This window comes from Tiliqua scincoides, chromosome 4, assembly GCF_035046505.1.
Source record: "Tiliqua scincoides isolate rTilSci1 chromosome 4, rTilSci1.hap2, whole genome shotgun sequence".
NCBI lineage: Eukaryota > Metazoa > Chordata > Lepidosauria > Squamata > Scincidae > Tiliqua > Tiliqua scincoides.
Window position 1 is genome coordinate 94,517,261 of NC_089824.1, and position 21,381 is coordinate 94,538,641.

Below are 21,381 nucleotides of genomic sequence, written 5' to 3' on the forward strand. Positions count from 1 at the left end.
CAAAATAAGACCAGTATCTTGCCCAAACATGCTTTGCTAAACCAGCTCCATCACTGACCAAGTTCTTACTGAGTTGATAATCCTATGTCTGGGTTCTACCACTTCAGAGAGAAAGTGGGAAATCACATGACTGAGTGCTCTTCCATACAAAAAATTCCCTGCATGTAGAAAACTAGCATGTCTGGGAAGATGCTCAGCCAGAACCTTTCTCCCTGATAAGTAGTTTATCTATAATAGGTTCCCCTCAAAGAATCATAGGAACTGTGACTTGTTGAGGGTGTTGAGCATTCTATTTACAGATTCTTAGCTCCCCCTTGTCGTTACTGATTATTAATATCGTAAGATGTCTTATTGTACTTTCATTTGTACAGACTACGACAATGCAGGAACAATGGGAGGTAACTTATGCCAGGGCTGTTAATGCTGTGACTTGTGGTTATAAAATGACTTTTTGCTTCTCATGGGAGGCCTTCAAATAAAGGAAGACAATATTGGGATATAGTATTTAACTCCTACAAATTCATAGATATTTCTCCTTCTATATATCTTCTGTGAAAAAGTCATTGCATCACAGTGTGTTCTACCGAAGTGTTGCACATTTTTGCATGTTTGAATTATTGTTTTACTGGAATGCAAATGTAAGTTATGACTGAGAACTCACTGGGTTGAGTTGCTTCTGTCTTACTGTGTGCAAAATATTATTATATAATGAATGGACGTAGCCCTATTCTTTGCATTAAAACTTCCCCTACTGTCCATTTAATATGCATTGTTTGTTTTTGCCACTTGAAAACTGTATTCTCATTAGTAATGGGAAGATAAGTACATGTTTAACAGTACATTACAAGCCTTTCCTGATGAGAGGCTCGCGTAACTTTTTATATTTTCATATTCATGTTCCCAACAACATTTAGAGCATTGTGGCCACTATGAAGAAAAAGCAGTACAACTTCTTAGATCAGAGGAAAACAGATTTTGACCAAGACTATGAAGAATTTTGCAAGCAAATAAATGACCTTCATGTAGGTTTGATAGTCACAAATTTTATACTGCTGGCAAAGCATAAACATTCTGTTTGGGTAAATACATTCATAAAAGTGATATTACTTTGGTTTGAACATTTTGAGATTGGTCCTAAAATGTGTAAGTGCTTCTGGATATGGCTCATGTAGAATTCACAGAGGTCAGGATTATTAACCCTGGTTAAGAATCTTCCATCTTGCACTTTTCCGTATCGTATGGGAAATTTTCCAACATTATAACTTATGGGTGGAATTGCACAGAGACTGCAAACACTGTTCTGAGTTCCTAGCTGCTATTTTTCCAATATAATAATAATAATAACTTTATTTTTACCCTGCCTTTCTCCCCGAAGGGACTCAAGGCGGCTTACAACAGGTTAAAAACAGATTAAACAACATAATTAAAAAACAGATTAACAACATAATTTAAAAACAGCTAAAAGCATATTAACACATATCATAAAAACAGTAGTCAGATAACAAGTAGTAAAAAGGTAAAAAGTACATAGAGCAGCAAGTCATAAAAGAATCAAGCCTGTAAAAAATTAAAAGATGTTGAAAAGATGTTAAAAAGGCCGAGAACTCAGAAGGCTTGTTTAAACAGAAGGGTTTTCAGGCCTCACCGAAAAGTCTCAAGAGAGGGAGCGATTCTTAAGTCAAGGGGAAGGGAATTCCATAGCGATGGTGCCACTACTGAGAAGGCCCTATTTCTAGCCGCCGCCCCATGTACCTCCCTAGGCGGCGGCACTTGTAAAAAGGCCTTGTCCGATGACCTAAGAGGATGAGCTGGATTGTACGGGAGTAGGCGATCTCTAAGATACCCTGGCCCAGAGCAGTATAGGGCTTTAAAGGTCAAAACCAGCACCTTCAATTGGGCCTGGAAACGAATGGGCAGCCAATGTAGCCGCTGGAGAAGCGGACCGACAGAGTCAAACCGCCTATCTCCAGTAACCACACGGGCCGCCGCATTCTGCACTAGTTGCAGTTTCCGAACCGTCTTCAAGGGCAACCCCACATAGAGCGTGTTACAATAATCTAACCTCGATGTCACCGTGGCATGGATCACCGTGGCCAGGTCTGCACGATCCAAGTACGGCCGCAGCTGGCGCACCTGCCGAAGCTGAGCGAAGGCCCCCCTAGCCACAGCCGCCACCTGGGAATCCAGGAGCAGCTGCGAGTCCAGGTGGACCCCCAAGCTGCGGACCTGCTCCTTCAGGGGGAGTGCAATCCCATTCAGCGCAAGCTGATAGTCCAGCACCTGCATCAAGGATTTCCGGGCCAGGATAGCCTCTGTCTTATCTGGATTTAATTTAATTTATAGGTTTAATTATAACCTATAACTCTTCCCCCCCCCAGCTGACATAACATACACACATCTGGGAAGCCCGCTTTGGGGAAAAGCAACTAGAAAGGAGAGCTGCTAAGGGAAAATGGCAAATAGAAGAAGGGTTAAGCAATGCCTTCCTTTGCAAATCTGTTCCTACTGACAACCCTCTTTGCAGCAAAGAAGTAGCAGCTGGGGTCCTGGAGTCATTTTTTACTGCTTTCCCTGAAGGCTGTGTCACCTAATCTCAATGTCAGAGGCAGGTTTTCCACTTACTGCAAGGGAGGGGAGTGTCCCCAAGTGCAACAATTCACCTGATCTCATAGAAACCATTCATATATGCACTCAGAGATACCACTGGGGTGGAGGTTAAGCAGATTCTCATCCCATGATGACATTGGTCCTTCCTTGGTTTCTGTGTATTTATGCAAATATTGTGAGATTTATTGTCTCACTAGAATATGCTGGAATATTAGGAACCGATTTATATACCTTAAGAAGATAAAATCTTTCATCAGTTTCCTCCATCATGTTTTCCTCCTACAGCAACAGTTGCAGACTTTTATGGATATTACCTTTGAAAAGATTACAAATACTGAAAGAGCACTTGATATGCTGAAGAAATTTGAAAGGTAAAAATGAATCTTTTTAATCCTGGGATATCTCTGGAAAAAAAAGCACTTGTAATTTTGCCTCGCACCTTCTCGGTCTTACAGGAATCTGGTCCAACCTTCTTGCATAGTCCCAGCCACTATGGCTTTTTTTAAAAGAAAGTTGTAGTTTACAAGAGTTCTGTGCACTGTACACTGATTTTTTTTAAGGTTCTCATAGGTGTCTAATATTGGTCCAGGTTCTGCTTCGGCTTCAGCAGGAAAGGAAGTTTCTGCCTGATTTTTTACATGATTGGTATTAAAAATGTAGATACAGTGGTGACACTAGTCCTCCCGTGGTTTATTCATACTGAGCTGCGCTTGCAGTCAGATGAGGGCTTCATCACAAGCACAGCTTGGCCCAGATGCTTGGCGCAGCTTTGCCCACCTTCTCAACATACATAAAGCAAGATTAAATAAGAGAAGCTTACGCACTGAACTTTTTGATGGCAATGTTTTTTTTTTATTTTAGGCTAGGAATCCCTAACCTTGGTATTGCTGACAAATACCAAGTAATCCTTCAGAACTATGGCCATGACATTGAGATGATCTCTAAACTGTACTCTAAACAAAAGGATGATCCCCCGGTGGCTCGTAACCTTCCACCCATGGCTGGTAAGATCTTGTGGGCACGGCAGTTGTTCCACAGAATTCAGCAACCCATGAATCTTTTCCAACAGTATTCCACAGTTCTACAGACAGCAGAAGCCAAGCCCATAATCCGCAACTATAACAGGGTGGCTAAAGTTCTTCTGGAGTTTGAGATTATCTACCACAGGGGATGGCTACAGCAGGTAATATGGCAGGCTGGCAATTTTTAAAACCAGAGCATAATCACAATGGATTGTTCATGTGGAATGTTTTACTAGTAATGTCAGCTAAAGGTAGAAGCTCTGTTTTTGATTTTCTTATTATGAAAGTGTGTGTGTGTGTGTGTGTTGTTATATGTCATATATGTTTAAGAATCTGCTGTCCTTTTAATTTGGCAGTCAGATGCTTATGTATGACAGTGTCAGTTTGAACTAGTCTGCGTAGGATGCAACAAATGTGTTTGGAATATTCCTTGTTTGCAGGTTGAGCTAACTAAAGTGGGACTTCAGGCATCATTATTGGTGAAAGCTCCAGAGACTGGTGAAATATTTGTGAACTTTGACCCAGAGATCCTCACTTTAATAAGAGAAACAGACTGCATGTCACGCATGGGGCTAGAAATCCCACCATTTGCCATTGCTCTTCAACAAAAACGCAGCTCCTACAAACAGAACTTCAATAGACTGCAGGTATTCTTATACTACTTAGTTATCCTCATTGGATCTATCAGAAACTTCAACTGTTAGCAAGCTGGTTCCTTAGCAATTTCAAATTAACTGCAGGAAATATCCTGACACCTTCCTGTATTAGAAAGAAATTTGGTGTCTCAAAAAAAAAAAAAAAAAAAAAAAGATCTTGTGCACAGTCCTTGTAACCTTCTTCATGGTGCTTGCATTTAAGAATATCATGAAATCACTGTTAAAGAATTTCCTGGTTTTTTAATTTAATTAATAATCCTAAATTATTTCCTTTCTTGTTAAAATGACTATGTAGTATAACTGCTGAAATCATCTATATATTGTTGAACTTGATCAAGACATTTTCCCAATGGAAATTCTCAATGTCTTTGTGTTTTCAAAACCATTTGGCAGCTTTAATGGAGAAATTAACCCAACAAATGAGAATAGGGCAAAGGAAATTGTAGGTGGAAATTAATATGTTCACAAAAGGCATGGTACGGTTGTATTACATTTGCAGATGCCAGTGGCATACCTGGAGGGGGCTCAATAGGTGCAGATGCCCCAGGCATCACATGGGGGGAAGCACCGTGTTACACCCCGTGCTAATTCGCTTTATCTTTGTGCCTTGCAGCTTTGTTTTTATCTTCACTGCTTTTTTCCAAGCCACCAACTGCTAAATTTGACAGCTGAACACCCCCTGCTACCTTTAATTTGCACCCCCACTCAGCGCCAGCACTGCTAGTGCCACCCAGTAAGTCAGTGACCAGCGCTGTTGTGTCTGCCCACCGCAAGTCTGCCGCTGGTCCCGCCAGCCTGCTTTACTTCCTGTTTTCTACCTGCGTTATTAGCGATCATCTTTGTTTCTGCTCTGTGGTGTCATTCTGCTGCTGAGGAGCATGTGTGTATCATTATGTACACATTACATTTGGTATGAGTATAGCAGTATACATGGTCTGTATACTGTATACTCTTCCCTGTGTTGGCTTTTAAAATGAACATAGTAGTCATTCACACAAAAATGTATACAGGCCCCTGTTCATGTGAAACAGTGTAACATGATAATAGCTCTTTAGGGATGAGATAAACTTTTTCTATCTTTGTCTCCTCCACTTTAAAAAAAAATCATCAGATGTTATTGGTATCCTGGTGGCCCTCAGAACAGGGCTGCGCATCTTGAGAATCTCGGAGTTAAATGCAGTTCCCCAGCAGCTCACCTTTGGTTTAATGAGCTCCCTGTTTCTGTTGCTTGGAACTGCCAAAGTGTGTGTGTGTATTAGTTGAACACTTGGCAGGTCATGCACTGAGCTTGGTGGGTCACAAGTGCAGACCTGCTTCAAAATACGTACATACAGCATAACTCAGCCGCTCCAATGCTGTGTGTTTAAAGCATGGCTTGTACTTCATTTCAGATGATGTTGGCAGAGTACAAGAGAGTGAAGTCCAAAATCCAGGCTCCCCTTAATACGTTAATGACTCCACATTTGGCTAAGGTAGATGATGCTATCCGACCTGGTATGACTACTTTGACCTGGACATCCTTGAATATTGAGAAGTACTTACAGAATATTTTGGATAAGCTTGGTAAGCCAATCAGTAGAAATAACACTGACATTTTCCCCCAGAGATCTTTAACTGACCTGAAGGCAAATGTGCTATTCAGTATTCAGAATCAGTCCAGTAGCCCTGATTTTCCTATAATGTGTTCAACTGCAGCAGGAAGAGAGAAGGTAACAGCGAAAACCACTGCAAAATTCATCTTTCATTTCATTTTTGTAGTCCTCTCTTGTTCAAATCCCAGGATAAACACTTTAGCTTCAGAAAGGATTAAAGAGTTACCACTATTCTAATGAATAAATCTTGTCATCATGGAAGGAGCAGGAGAAAGCAGGCTGACTGAAGGAATTAATGCTTAATGGTTAGTGCTCATGCACCCCTTCTTGCTCTTGCTTCTCTTTTTTACTGGGTCAGCAGCTGACTGGGGATCCGGACGGGACATAGATCTGTCTGCTGCCACCATGCCAGGGTAAGGAGACCAGCCAGAGGAAGGCCATTTCGGAAAATCCACCTCTGGAGAGCACAGAATCTCATCTGTCCTTATTTAAAATCAAATTGCAGTAGCAGTTTCCAGACATGACAATCCACTGAATCAGCTGTGAACATGGACTAGGCAGGAAAAGAGTCAAAATATAACAAATTCATTAAAACTCCCAAAGAAAATGGAATTAAAGATTGGGAAAATGGGAGTAGAGAAGAGTGCAACAAGCAGGCTGACCCATTCAGATGCCAATACAGTTTTAAAAATTCCTGTCATACCCACGCACATTACTGTACCGAAGCTTAAAGGAGAAGAAAGTGGTTTCTTAAAGTACTGAACCTGTTAACTATATTCATTCTCTCTTTTGCCCCTCAAGCTGACCTTGAACTGCTGCTTGATCAAATAAATGACTTGATAGAATTTCGCATTAATGCTGTCCTTCAAGAAATGAGCACTGTACCCCTCTGCAGCCTTCCCAAAGATGATCCGCTTACCTGTGAGGAATTCCTTCACATGACAAAGGTATAATCATGCATGCCTTGCTTCCACTGAAATGTTAAGGCCCAAATCCTAATCAACTTTCCCGCACTGATACACCTGTGCCAAGGAGGCGTGTGCGGCATCCTGCAGTTGGGTGGCAGTCACGGAGGCCTCCTCAAAGTAAGGGAATGTTTGTTCCCTTACCTCAGAGCTGTATTCCCCTTACGTCAGGGCTGGAAAGTTGGTTAAGTTTGCGCCCTAAGCCTGTGTCTGAACTGTACTACTTTAATTGGCAAGTGAAGGCTCAGATGACTGAATGTTCCTCCATACAAAAAATTCCAGGAACATAAAAAATGAGCACACCAAGGAGAAGGTTATGCCACAACTCTGGCTTCTGAAATCTAGTTTTCTTTATATGGAGGGCTGTTAAATCATACGAGTTCCAATCTGCAGTCTGAAGGTAGTATGCATCTCAGACACAAACTGTAACACCTCAGGGAGACAAGGCCATAGCAGATTCATCCTAATGAGGGTGGGGGTGGGTCTTCTGGATTTGTGCATATACCGGCAGCAAAAAGCAATTGCTAGCAATTAAAATGTTTCGTTCGATGAGCGTGACTTCAAAATGAAATTCAAGCAGTAAAGTGTGCAATAGAAAACAATTCAACAGATGTCATTATGGAGGTGCATTTGTACAAACTTTGACCAGGCCTGGTGGAAATATTTTGATTCCTTGTTCTGGCAGCAAGCATCTCAATACTTTGATGTAAGTGTCGTGGCATGTTTTTGAATAGTAAGTACATTCATAGTAAAGTTGACATGCAACAAGAAGCAGTAATTACTACAGGTATAGCCTAATTATCCACAAATTTTTCACCTGCAGTTTTATCTCATCATGCTGAGAAAGGCCCTTTAAATTAAAGGAAAAATGTTGTTTAACAATAGCCTTGTTAATTGGCAGCTGGATGACAATCCATCAATCATTCTCTCTACCAGCACTTAGAACAGCTTCACTCCAAGGCAAACAACCCCTCCCTTCCCCCAGAATGTGAAAGAATGATAATCACTTTGCATTCTTTTGCAGCACTGTGCTCTGGGTGAATGGAGGGCTTGCTGCCTTGGAGTGAAGCCTTTCTAAGCGCCTAGTGAGAGACTGATTGATGGATTGTCTAACTAATGGATCAGCAAGGTTAGCAAGGCTGTTTTTAAATCGCCTAGCAAAGGGACATTGTTTTTTACGAGGATTTGCTTTAATGCAATTTTTGCCATCCTTGTGAGTTCTGGGAACAGAACCCTTTCGAATACTGAGACTCAACCTGTATAGCATTTTCACATGTAAATGGAAGAGGGAAGGATATGTGTCATTTGGTCTGGAGAAAGAAATGCAAATCGCTGGTTTGCACAAGTATTCTCATCCTTTGAGGACTTTAGCATGTGTGATTAAGTCATCAAAGCTCAAACACCAGAAATGGAGCTGTAATATATTCTGTTTCTTTTCCATTACTTACCATGAACACCATTCTTACAGCCCAGTCTTATCCCCAGCAGCATGTCGGATGCAGTGGTGCCAACATGGCTATCACTGCAGCAGCATTGCCAGGGTTGCTGGAGGTCGCCTCACGGAAAAGGGACTTCTATCCCTGTCCCCTGGGGAAAGTTCCAAGCCCAACAATGGGGCTTCTCAAGTCTGCATCAGCTATTTTGCCAGCGCAGACTTGAGAGCTTCTGTGTTGGGCTTTGCAGTCCAACATGGAGGCTAGGATATGGCAGAGCAGGGCTCTTCCAGTCCAACCCCCTCCTGCCCTGATTCCTCCCCCTACCCTGTACTCCCCCACCCTGAAATGCCTCTCCCCCCCTTGCCCAAGGCTCTCACTGCTGTCCAGAGTTCTTACTGTGCTCCAGATGGTGTCTGCCCGGTACTGGGCTCAGCGCCAACTAGTGCTGGGCCAATGCTGACTCCTCTCTGGGTATCACAGATATGTCTTATGGCACATTTGTGACACCCAGTGCTGGTGCTGAGGTATGATAGAACTGGGCCCTCAGTTCACACATTCAGCTTCTAGTTGTGTAAGAATGGTTGATACAGTGGAGTAGTTTAGAGAAAGTTTAGTCTACTGTAGGATGCAAGAAGTAGTGTGAAATATACTTCCTTCTCCCATGCTGGCCTTTTCCTGTGAGGCATAAGAGGGATGTGACCTAGTCTTGGCTGTCCAGAATTAAACCTGGAACTTGGTACTAGCATTTCACGTTGTGTTTGTAGGAACTCTGTATGAAAGGGGCATACACTTTGCACCTGAAAAGCTCATTGGTAGAGGAAGCAACCAATGAGCTTATCAACACATTACTAGATGTGACTGACGATAAACTTCTGAGTGAAAGTAGAACTGAGGAAATGAATGAAGGTAAGAACTGATGTTCTACCATGTCAATTGTCTGTTATTTGTTTATTTTATGTCATTAAACTATGTGGGGTCTTGCACATATGATAGATGGAATTGTGTGTGTACTGTGCCTCCCCCACCCAAAAAGAAGAAAAGAAATTTGCACCAAAGTAGTCCAAAATATACTCCACAAAAAAACCACATTCTTTAATCAGTATATATTGTGCGCATGGAGTCAATCTGCAGGTTTTTCTCTTATGCATAATTTATTATTGTTTTTCTAGTCAAAGGGAGGGCTAAGGAACTATGTGGGCCCTTGAAACTCCATGCCACCAACTAAACTCTTGTTCTGCTACTCTTCTGGCTTCAGAGGCTTCACCAAACATTGACTACATGCTCTCAAGTGTATCCGCAACCAAAAAGGCGAAGACACTTGCTCAATTTTAAAAAGGAAAGCTGAGATTCTCAGGGAACTGAGTTCTGTATCCAATACGTTTTGTCAGGTTTCTGTGTGTCCTTATGGAATCCTATCAATATATGCAACCCTGAGTAATATCTCTAGGCAGGCCTCTCCTTTCTGACTGGTGTTAACTGAGGGCTACATTTCTTCAAGAGAGGGTTGGGTTTCATAGTTGCAGGAAATGTTCTAGAGATCTGTGAATGTTACCTTCATGTCGGTTAAATTATCTTGGGCTTGGACCCACCAGTAGCATAGAACCGCACTGTTGTAAAGTGCTGTGTTCCAGATGGTGGGAGGGGTTGAGATGATAGGATAATAGTGAAATGAGAATTGGAAAGGAGACAGTTGAATAGATTTGAAATGAAAGTTCCGGAAGCTATGCAGGTTCAGAGCGTCCTTAAACAAATAGGGACTCATATCATCAGTTCATCTAGGGCAGGGGTTATCAACTTATGGCCTGTGCAGTCGATGTGGCCTGTACCCAACAGCATCTGGCCCTATGAGGCCTTATAGGGTGAACAGCATAGCAGAAGGCTGGAACTCCCTGGGGCCACCTCTTGTGTGATAGCACAAGACTCAGGAATGCCCCAAGAAGGAGTAGAGGGAAGTGAGCCCAGCAGAAGTACCAATTGGCCACTGTCCAGACTGGCATCAAAAAGGGAGAGTTTGCTCAGCAAAGGGAGCATGAGAAAGTGGCCAACTGAGAGAGGGCCCACAATGTGAGGCAACTTCATGACTGTCTACCTTGTGGCAGGAGAGTATAGGCCACCTACAGAATCAAGCCAGATGGGCTAAGGGGCCAGTGCCTGACCCAGACCCCAACCCCACTATATGGAAGAAGGTTGATCCCTGTGTGGAAGAAGTTTGCCAACCCCTGATCTAGAGTGAACTATGTTTTACTTTCAGCTATTAAGCCCTAGAAAGCATCATCTCTGTGGAACAGAGACAATATTGAACCAGTAAGTGTAAGATAACCTTTCTACATATATTTAAGGACTGTAATTGAATAGTTGAGCACGTACTTTGAATGCAGAAGGTTTCAAGTTTAATCCCTGGCACCTCCAAGTACATCTGGGCAAGACCCCTCTCTGAAATCCTGGAGAGCCCATGAAGACCTAGGGGGTCCAAAGTTTGACTTGAGTTAAAGCAGTTTTCTGTGTTATAACTGTGTGTCCGATTTTCTTTTTTTTGCTTAACGGTAAGTAGAAAGGCTACTGTTTTAACTCCACTGATTGCTATCCCCAGCAGCAGATGAAGAAGGAAAATTGGATCCCTTAGCATCCTCACATACTGCCAGCCAGATTTCAGCTGGATTGTCCTCCCCTTTGACCCGGAAGAAAAAGAAGGAAATGGAAATGCTAGAAGAAGAGGCGCAAGAACTCTTGACATATTTCAACCACCGAAATGTTGATGCTCTTCTGAAAGTTACCCGCAACACTCTGGAGGCCATACGCAAGCGCATCCTTGCCTCTTCTGTGTTCAGCTTCTTAGGTATTGTCTGCTTGTGCTATGTTCAGCACAAGCAGAAGGCATAACAGTTTTCCTCAAAACTGTAGTTAACACTTCTATATCTGTTCCTTATTGCAATAGGCTGTTTTTGATGGGGTGATGGCAGTAGAAGAGATTGCACTGATGGAGTGTAAAAAAGTTCATAATGTTTGGTTTGCTTAACTTTGTAATAGAACAGCCAGGGTATTTGTTTCCTGTTGAAAATGTTAATGTAAGGTTTTTAGATTATCATAGGTAGGGCCTGCTCACTTGCTTCCACCCTGGAAAGTTATTTGTAGTATTGTTATCACAAAAGGCAAGACAAGCTGAACCACTAGATTTCCTTGTAGCAATCAATACAAGTCCAACCTTGTTATACACAGATTTTTTATACACAAATTTGACTCAACATGAATGGCCCCTGCAAGTGAGAAGGAACATGCTGATCGCCGGAGAAGGGGAAAATGCACCTTTTTAAAATCACAGTTTAAAAAAACTGCTTTTCTTACTGTTGTAGAGAGACAGTCATGCAAGCGATCATTCCTTTCTTCAGCTGAACCAGGCTGGGGGTCCTTTGCATTTCTGTTTGCTGTCTGCCTCTCTACAACAGTAAGAAAAGCTGTTTTTAAACCACAATTGTAAAGCGATGCCCTTTTTAATTTTTTTAAACTGCTTTTTATTTAACACATTTTAGGGTGTAAGCAGGAAGTCCCAGAATCAAACTCATGCTGATGTCAAGGCAAGACCTTATTCCATTAGGAGTAATGGAGGATCATGAAACCTGGAAGTGGGTCTTTAAATCTATTTTTCCACTTTTTTTTAATCCACAGATTTTTTTTATTTTATTCTGTTCTGGTACCCCAGTGGATAACAAGGGATGACCCGTATCATACTGTGCAAAGAGGGTGCAGCCATGTTGTAAGCATGGCAGCTAAGAGGCAGAGCTGTTTGGCATGCACACTACCTCTTCCATTTAGTATTGCTGGTGATAATTCCATCCTCTGCCTCTCCCTTCATGATTACTTTCTATGCTGCAGTCTTATGCACCAAACCAGCGTTAGTGAACAACTGCAGCAGTTACAATCCACTTCTTATTGGCATCAGTGGAATAACGTGCGTGGATTTTGATGGAGGCAGATGTACCTAAGGAATTGTGTTCCTATACATCAGTCTTTCATGCAGAAGAAAAGATTATGCAAATAATTTGCTCATCAAAGGTTGCTGCAAGAGTCAATAATGTATTGCAAATACAAATTTAATGCTTTCTTTGTGGATTTTGCAATGAATTTAGGTCTTGAAGTTAAATAATCCTTTGTTGACAAAGGCATGTCTGCCTTGAATGTTGCTTTTTTCACAAAAATTATATGGTGTGGAACAGCTTTGTGTTCAGCATTCAAAATCCAAAAATATATCTCCCCCCCCCAGCCTTATTTGCAGTGCAGAGAGATCCTGATTGAGTGTGGAGTACAAGGCAGATCAGGATCAGATCAAGACATGAGCACATCAACTGTACGAATTTTTTTTTTCTAGTGAAGGCACACCCTATAAATGTTTAAGGCACAATGAAATTTGTGTCAATTGGATGTGCTTCTGCTGTACATCTAACCTCCATAGATCACATGTCAGATTGTTATACTGGTCCTCGTTTCTACCTGATTACATGGCCAGATTGGGCAAGGTGGGCTACATGACCTAGGGCCGAATCTTATCCAATTTCAGTGCTGGTGCAGCCATGCCAATGGGGCTTGCACTGCATCCTGTGGTGGAGGGGGCAATCATGGAGGCCTCCTCCAGATAAGGGAACGTTTGTTTCCTTTCCTCAAGGCTGCATTTCAGCTGCACCAGCACTGGAAAGTTGAATAGGATTGGGTCCATAGTGGACACCATCTGTGCAGGAACCTCCCTGATTTACCAGTTTACTTGTTTGAAATTTACAAACCACAAACCACTATAGGCCTCTACCAGTCCAATTATTTTTTTTAAAGTCACAGATCAGTTGGCATATGAATTTGCCAAGTGCATCTTGACCACCAGCCCAGCTGCATGTAGTACGACTTGAGCCACTAGGTTCTTGGAAGATATGAATATGACTTTTTCAACAAATCAGTAAGTGGATCAATAAGAATTGGGGTTGTTCTTTTGCATTTCTGTTTAGATAATGAGAATGGCTCCAAGCAGAAGCAGAGCGCTCAGCCCATCTTTAAGGCTAGCATTGTCCTTTCAATCCCAAATTTTTCCATGATGCCAGCCTTGGATGAAATACAGCAAACACTCAACAAAGCTGTGGACAGTATTGTTAGTGTCATGAAAGGAGTTGGCCAGTGGAGTAAAGAGAGATTATCAAAGGTATGTGCTTGTATGTTTTCAGAGAGGTTTGGTGGTAATTTGTATTTGGGTTTTGATATAATCGAATCTGCTTTATTTCTGCACAGGCAAAGATGCTAGAAAGAAAAATGGCAGAATTACGGAGTGACAGAGATAGCGATTCTGAGAGCGAAACAAGAGAAACCGAAGTTGACAACATCCGTGGTAATGCTTGACTCTTCAATATTTATGTCTGAATTTCGCCTGTATTAGAATTTGAATATCAAGACTTTCTACTGCTGTGTAACTGCAAATTGCAGATGTAGTAAACAATCACCAGACATATACACAGAAATTATGCCATGTGTAATGCAACTACATTTTGAATGCAGGAGAGATTGTATCGCATCCCATGACTTGACTCCCATATGCAGTCTTATGCTGTCTGTGGAGCCAGTGTTGCTCAAATTTGTGAACTGAACCAGAATACAAAGTTGGGAAGGAAAGAGACTGAAATCAAGGCATGCAGAAATTGTAGAGAGATTGCAGCAAAGTCTTTTTCATGCATAGGAGTATCATTTAAAGCAGTGTTTCTCAACGTTTGTCCCCCACTGTACCACTTAATATGGTTCATTTATTGGAAGTACCACCAGAAGTAACTGGTGATTATGTTGTCACCCGTTCCTTCTGGATTGGGAGGCCAGATGCAATGCCACAAACACCAGTGAGAGGCTCAGGGTGAACAGAAGGACTTTTTTGAGCTCATGCTGGAGCTCTGCTTGCCAAGCCTCCTACTGCTACTGATCATGTTGCATTGCTGGTCTCGCAGTCAGATGGTTGGAGTTTGGGGGGCCAAGTACCACCAGACACCACCTCAAGTACCACCAATGCTAGGAGTATTACTGTTTGAGAAACACTGATTTAAAACCATCATTGGGATCTCTCAGTGCAAACAAGCCTACCCTAGTGCCTATATATGATATATATTAATATTTGCAAGAAGTGCATTGATTGGGTATTGGTCCAATACACACATAACATTCCTAATGACGGAATGTGCTTTCACTTTCTTTTTCATTTTTTGGAATTAAAAAAATTGTAGTCCCTTTTCTGCTAAGACTCAGGAGGGACCAAGTGATAAATAAAGAGCAAACCCTTTTAAACCTGAGTTATTTAAAAAATGAATTTTGTGAGCAAGAGTACATAGTGACACTAGGGGGAGGTCTGTGCTTTTTTCCTTATCATAAGAGCATTCAAAATTTGCAAGTCTTTTAGATCATTTTTACAGAGTTAGTTAAGAAAGGTCCTGAAAATACCTTGAAGTGTGCAACAAAAATGGCTTTACATATTAAAATGTGCTGTGTAAGCCAAAGAACAGGTGCACTTGTACACTTTTGACCATATACTATAACATGTGAGGCCCTTCAAACCCGACAGGTGTAGCATCCCATCCCATGCAGAGAATTGAAACACTTTCAAGAAAGCAGTGTGATTTATCTTGAACACTTTGTTTAACCTGACATCAACACACTGCACAATTGACAGGAAGGAATTTTTGGCTGTGTTTGAATGTTTCAGATGGACACATTAGACCCCAATTCCTAAGAAATACACTTTAGGAAGGCTTTATTTTTTTCCCTTCATCTGGCTACTGTTTGGGTTTTCTTTTAGACATGGCTTCGGATACAGCTTCTCTGATTTTGCCTTCTCCTGTTCAAAACAAAAACTACTATAAGAGCATTTCAGAGAATAAAGAAATAATTAAACTGATGTCTGTCCTCAGTTCATCCATCAATTCCACGAAAAGGGTAAGATGTAGTGAGTGAATCCTGTCTCCAACTGGGAAGGAGGGAGAATGGGAGGAGGGGTGCAGAACACACCAAGAGGCGTGGCTAGGAGAAATGGAAGGGAGGAGAAGGGCTGGTCCAGGAATCAAAGAGGCGAAATTCAGTGAAAGGGGAGGAGGTCTTTGTTTTAATGAAGAAGGGGCTGCAAATTATGGTCATGAAAGGCAGTGCAGCACAGCTGTTGCACAGTCAAGTTTCACCTTTGTAGCTTTTTGAGCTAACCATACTTAATTGCTTCCAAAAGCAACTATACTTAATTCTCCCCCACTAAGGAGGAGAAGGATAAATCCCCCTCGGACATTAGAGTGCTTCATTTGTTTTGCCTTTGGTTTTCTTAAATATTCCTCATGGTGTGAAGAAAAAAAAGCAACCAGTAAAAAGATTTAATAAATGTATGAAAGCTTCTTTTAAAAGAGTATACCAGATTCTTTAATATAGAGGGAGGAACATTCTGGGCTCCTCTTATTCTCAAGTAACTAACAGCCCAATCCTATCCACACGTTCCTGGGAGTAAGCCCCGTTGACTCTAATGGGACTTACTTCTGAGTAGACATGCATAGGATTGGAGAGTTAATCTATACTAGAACGCAAGGTTATAGTGGCATGTAGGTAATTCCATGAATCAGCACGTTTCAGTTTTTTGTTTCTTTTAAAAAAAGGTCGTTCAGGATTATATGCATGATTCGTGTGGGTTGGAAATATGTAAACAGTTATTTTGAAAAATGTAGGTGCCAGGATATATGGTACTTGAAATCACATTCTAAACTCATAATGCTGCTCTGGTTGTATGTTTGGAAGCTCATGGTCTCTATCTTTTTAGCTTCCATGTTTTATATTTATGAGGTTGAATGTGAGGATTGAAAAGAATGGGACTTAAGTTAGTCATAACTAGCAGTTCCCATTGATTCCAGTGGTGCTGAGGCTGCCAAATTTCTTTGAACAGAGCCTACTGTACATGTTGGAAATTTTTCTGGCCATGTATGTTGCCCTGGCTGAGGTCCCAACATAAGTCATGCTGCTCACTTGAGTAGTCAAATTTGAACACCTTCTTTTGTGACTTTCAGGAAGTAATGACAGCCTTGGAGCGATTCAAATGTTACCATCACATCTGGCAGAGGGAGAAAGAGGAAACCATTGAAAACTTCATGAAAGAAAACCCGTTACTCTCTGAGTTTGAATCTCAAATCCTTTATTACAGGGACTTAGAAGTAGAAATTAACTCTGAACCTGAATATATATGTGTGGGAACAATAGCACTATATACTGGTACAGTTTAATTTTCAACTCCCTGGAAATTCTCTTTTTCTCTTGAAAAATATTAACTCTTGAAAAATATTATCTGAGAATGCTATTTTAAATAATGTTAAATTGCTCTGATCTTGTTGTATGTTTAATGGCCAACAAGTATAGGAAGACTAGTTTAATGTATAGGGTACATTGTAAATCCATTTTTGTTCCTTGTTATCAAACTCATGAAACAGGAAGAGAGGGGTGAGCGGGGAGCAGATTGAGGAAGTGGGTGTGGTCAACCCTTCTTTTTAAACTAACTTCTACTGATCAAACTTATGTTCTGCAGCGAACCTGAAGCTGGCCCTCACAACTGAAACCAAGACTTGGATGGCAGCATTCGGACGCCACTGTAACAAGAAATACAGGACAGAGATGGAAAATATCTTTATATTCGTAGAAGAAATCAGCAAGAAACTGAACCGTCCAATTAAGGACTTGGATGATATAAGAATAGCTATGGCTGCATTAAAAGAGATCCGAGAGCAACAGATCACAATAGACTTCCAAGTGGGACCAGTTGAGGTAATTGGAAAGGGAAGTCCTGCCTCTTTTTTTTACCCTGAGCTCTGGAATGATATACTTGATGGTCTGTCCTGGTCCACAGCTGGCCATCTTTTTCAGCAAAGGCTCAGCTAATAGTTTTAGAACAATAAATAAAAAATCATGAATATCTGTTGCATCCCTAGTGGCTTGTTGATATCTGTTATAGAATTCTATATGCACTAAGAACACTGAAGAATGTAAGGTAGAAGGACATTAACCAGTAAGTTAAAGCTTCATGGCACTCCTGGTCTTAAGCTAGCCTAGCTTTTCATCTCTAACAGGAGCATGTGGTGCGATTTTGAATTCTCAAAGGAATGTTTCATCCTGTGCAAGTATGCATTTGCATATATGTAGGTATGTGTAGACCATGCAGCCCTCACTGATAACTCTTGTCCTGGCAGGAGTCCTATGCAATGTTAAACAAGTACGAGTTACTGGTGGCAAAGGAAGAGATGGAAAAGGTGGACACGCTGCGTTACACTTGGGAAAAACTGCTGGTTCACGCAAATGAAGTACAGAATGGATTAGTGGCCATACAGCCCAAATTCAGGGGAGAGCTAATAAGCACGGTGGGGGTATTTGTCGAAGACTGTGATCAGTTCTACTTGGATTATGACAAGGTATGGGACTATAGTATCACGACAATGTATGGGACTATAGTATATTGGAAGAACGTAAGTTTCATCTTCATATGTAGATTTCATCTTTGTGGGAGGTGCCTGAAAATATGTCAACCCCAGAAAGAAAATTTATCCTCCTAAGGATGGTTACTTAACCACCTTCTCTCTTGAATAATCAACTATTTTAAACAGAGGTGGTAACCAGTAACCAGGGCAGGAGGTCTGGTCTAGAGGGTTGAGCCTCCATTTGCCTGAAGATAACATCCGAAGGTTGCCAGTTCAAGGCTACCGGCACTGTGCGACCTTGAAGCAGCTGACAAGCTGAGCCGAGTTATTCCATCTGCTCTGAGCGTGGGAGGATGGAGGCCAGAATGTGTGACCAGATCAAGAAAGAAACACCTGAATGTTGTGGTTTCTTGAAAGATAGAAACTTTCTTTCAAATTGTAGAAATCCCTACGGGGATTTAAATTTGCCTGCCTATGTAAACCACCTTGAATAAAGTCTGAGGAGAAATCTGAGGACCAAGAAAGGCGGTATAGAAATACCTGTATTATTATTATTCCACAAAGGTATATGCCTCCCTCCTGCCTTCTCCCCACCTCCTGCCCGCCCATCCCAGAGCCTTGTGTCCACCGAGCTTAGCCAACACAAGGCTCGGTCCCTCTGTTGGCAGGGCAGCTGAATTCAGTCCCTAACCAACTCACGAGGAGGCGCAAACGTGCCTTACGGCACATTTGCAACCCTCCTGGGCCAGCGCAAGGGACTCAGGATTGCACCCTTAGTCTTGATTGTCAAAACTTGGGAACTCTGGAAACTGTTGTCTATATGTTGTAAGAGAAGTACAGTGGTAATAGAGAAGTCTTTCAGTGGTAATAATTGTGTGACATGAAGTTTAATTATTCTGTCAAACCAGGGAAGATGGAATGGAAGCTCTTAAAATCAAAGATACTATCTTTTTTGAATGACTTGAGACATTTATGTTGAACAAAATGACTTTTATTAACTTGATGTGTATTTGTTTTAACCTCTGTCTCTTTCAGAATGGCCCCATGGTGACTGGACTTGAACCCCAAGAAGCTAGTGACAGGTTGATCATGTTCCAGGTATTCTTCCTATATTTGTCTACTATTATGGTAAAGCTTCCATAAAATAAGTGAAGCATTACAGTGCAAACTCTGGTGTGTCAATTATTAAAATCGCAGTTGTTCTGTCTGTCCCTAATTGATCTCATGAGAATTAGGCCAAGCTAATTCCACTGCTCTGAAAACTGCTTAGTATGCCTGCCAAAATCTGTTATTGGACTTGAACATTGCACTTCAACCACATATGTATATTTGTATGCACATGCAGGTGTACCAGTGGTATGGCAGTGTATTGATGCAATTGGATGCACATGGAAATGTATGAAAGAGCCAATGGTCATACTTACAGAGAAACACAGGATTCAAACCTGCTTGAACACATGTGTATTTATCCTAAGTTGGCATGTTCTTCTGAATACCCTTTCTTTGATGTGTGTATGAATGGCAGTGTTTGAGATGGTACAACTGCTACTGGATAGGCTCATTTTTAACCTTGTCTTAAGGTACAGCATGTACAAATAGGACTCCAGAAGGATCTCTATTGCAGGAAAGAAAATAAAATAAGGAATCCCTTCTTTTGGTTTTAGCCTCTTTAGTTCTTGTTTCTGAATTATTGATATTGCCAAGCCTGTTGGCTACTAGTTTGACAATAGGGGATGTTCATTTAATTCCTTATGATTTCAAGCACCATGAATATACTTCATTTTTAAACCCTAGAATCGATTTGACAACCTTTATCGGAAATACGTCACCTACACAGGGGGTGAAGAGCTTTTTGGTTTGCATGTTACTCAGTACCCTCAACTCCTTGAGATAAAGAAGCAGCTGAACTTGCTACAGAAGCTTTACAGCTTGTACAACAATGTAATTGACACAGTAAATGGCTACTATGATATCCTCTGGTCAGAAGTGAACATTGAAAAGATTAACAATGAGCTTCTTGAGTTTCAGAACAGGTGAGAAAAAAATGGGGTTGTAAAATCTGTGTTTAGTTGCTGTTAAATGTGCCATGTGTTTGATGGCACATCATGCATTTCCTCCTTCAAAACGGGTCTTAATCTTTAGCCACTTAGAGAAGATCTCTGAACAGGCAATGGGACGAGGATTTAGCATTGGCTAATTGTTTTGTGAATTAATCTTTAGTATCTGTCTTACTGGGCAGAATGTTTCATTTCACTTTCATCCTTTGTGTGGCTGCTCCTAGATTAAAAGCCATATAGGCTCAATGTTGCCTATATGCAACGGGGACCAAATGTGTACACCTGTGGGCCGGGTCAAAATGGGTAAAGATTTCAACACATCTGATAATTACAAGGCCAATGTGACTCCTTCGTGATTACTTCATGTGTAAATGGGAACTTGGTTCTGGAACCCCATTAAAATAAGTTTTATAGAGCTGTAAACAGGATTATCATTCCTCTACTATAGATAGGAAGCCCTCTAAGATGCAGAGAATACTTGTGTCCATTTTGCAAATAATATTTGAAACTGGAGAAGAAAGCAGGTAATTCAACATGGTTTCCTTTGAGTGTACATATTAGGCTTCTTCTTTGTTACTACTATTGTAATTTTAATTTTCTATCTTTTTTGTTTGTTTAAAACAGGGGTGCCCAAACCCCGGCCCTGGGCGGGGTTTGACCTCTCGCAGGAGCTGTGGGATAAGGGCTCCCTCCCTCCACTGCTTGCTGTTTCACATCTGTGCTGCAGCAGTGGCAGCAAAGTAAAGGCCAGCCTTGCTTTGTGCCAGGCCTTTTATAGGCCTTGAGCTATTGCAAAACCTTCATTCATTCATATAAGTTCATTGTTAATATATACATTTATGTAAACTTATGTAAATTTATTCAAATTTGAAATGTATATTAATTCTTTTCCCCCCCGGCCCCCGACACAGTGTCAGAGAGATGATGTGGCCCTCCTGCCGAAAACTTTGGACACCCCTGGTTTAAAATACTGCAATACGTAGAGGTCTTCTTCATAGAACTGGGTTTTCATCACTCCATCCAGAGAAGTTGTCTGACTTTCTGCATATGTTGGAATGATCTTCTTTTTTAAATCTATGTGAATTGATCTGTGCTCTGGTTCATTTCTGCAATTTAAAGTTACTTTTGTTGAGTTGGTCTGTGGCCCTGTCAAAATTGCTGTCATCCTCCTAATTTACTTCAGAGCTGTGAGGATACTTCAGAATTGTATGCCATTTTTGCCCAAATCCTAAGCCCCTCCCCTGCTGGCATAAGTAGTGTTGCACCGGTGGAGGCTGCTTTATGGTGTTGCAAATTAGCCTCCATTGATGCACATTGCCTTCCACATGCTGGCGGACCTGTGGACATTCTCCTGAGCAGGTAAGCCTGTGGAGGGAGGTGGGGTGGGGTGGGGGTTGAATGGGGCAGGGATGGGTAGAATGGGGGAGAGATGGGCAGAATGGGGCAGTGACAGGGTGAGGAGGAGGGTGGATCGGGCCTGGGAAGAGGGTGGGGTGGAATTCGTGGTGGCAGTGCTGCACAGAGCAATATGGACTTGTGCCAGTGATTAAGCCGCCTCATACTGGTTACTGGGGCTTACCCCGGGGCAAGGGGACCTCTGGCA

At 41.6% G+C, this 21,381-nt stretch overlaps 1 protein-coding gene across 1 annotated transcript in view; it reads left to right on the plus strand.

Annotated features, from left to right (window-relative positions):
* Positions 1 to 21,381, plus strand: part of DNAH5 (dynein axonemal heavy chain 5) — a 142,434-nt gene that overhangs the window by 14,618 nt on the left and 106,435 nt on the right. The window contains exons 12-27 of the mRNA XM_066622914.1: positions 915 to 1,022; positions 2,893 to 2,978; positions 3,469 to 3,790; positions 4,070 to 4,276; positions 5,677 to 5,848; positions 6,679 to 6,824; positions 9,043 to 9,184; positions 10,869 to 11,114; positions 13,267 to 13,457; positions 13,544 to 13,640; positions 15,087 to 15,223; positions 16,327 to 16,528; positions 16,839 to 17,074; positions 17,497 to 17,715; positions 18,757 to 18,819; positions 19,516 to 19,754. Of these exons, the coding sequence (XP_066479011.1) occupies positions 915 to 1,022; positions 2,893 to 2,978; positions 3,469 to 3,790; positions 4,070 to 4,276; positions 5,677 to 5,848; positions 6,679 to 6,824; positions 9,043 to 9,184; positions 10,869 to 11,114; positions 13,267 to 13,457; positions 13,544 to 13,640; positions 15,087 to 15,223; positions 16,327 to 16,528; positions 16,839 to 17,074; positions 17,497 to 17,715; positions 18,757 to 18,819; positions 19,516 to 19,754 (2,813 nt within the window). The remainder of the gene's footprint in view (positions 1 to 914; positions 1,023 to 2,892; positions 2,979 to 3,468; positions 3,791 to 4,069; positions 4,277 to 5,676; positions 5,849 to 6,678; positions 6,825 to 9,042; positions 9,185 to 10,868; positions 11,115 to 13,266; positions 13,458 to 13,543; positions 13,641 to 15,086; positions 15,224 to 16,326; positions 16,529 to 16,838; positions 17,075 to 17,496; positions 17,716 to 18,756; positions 18,820 to 19,515; positions 19,755 to 21,381) is intronic.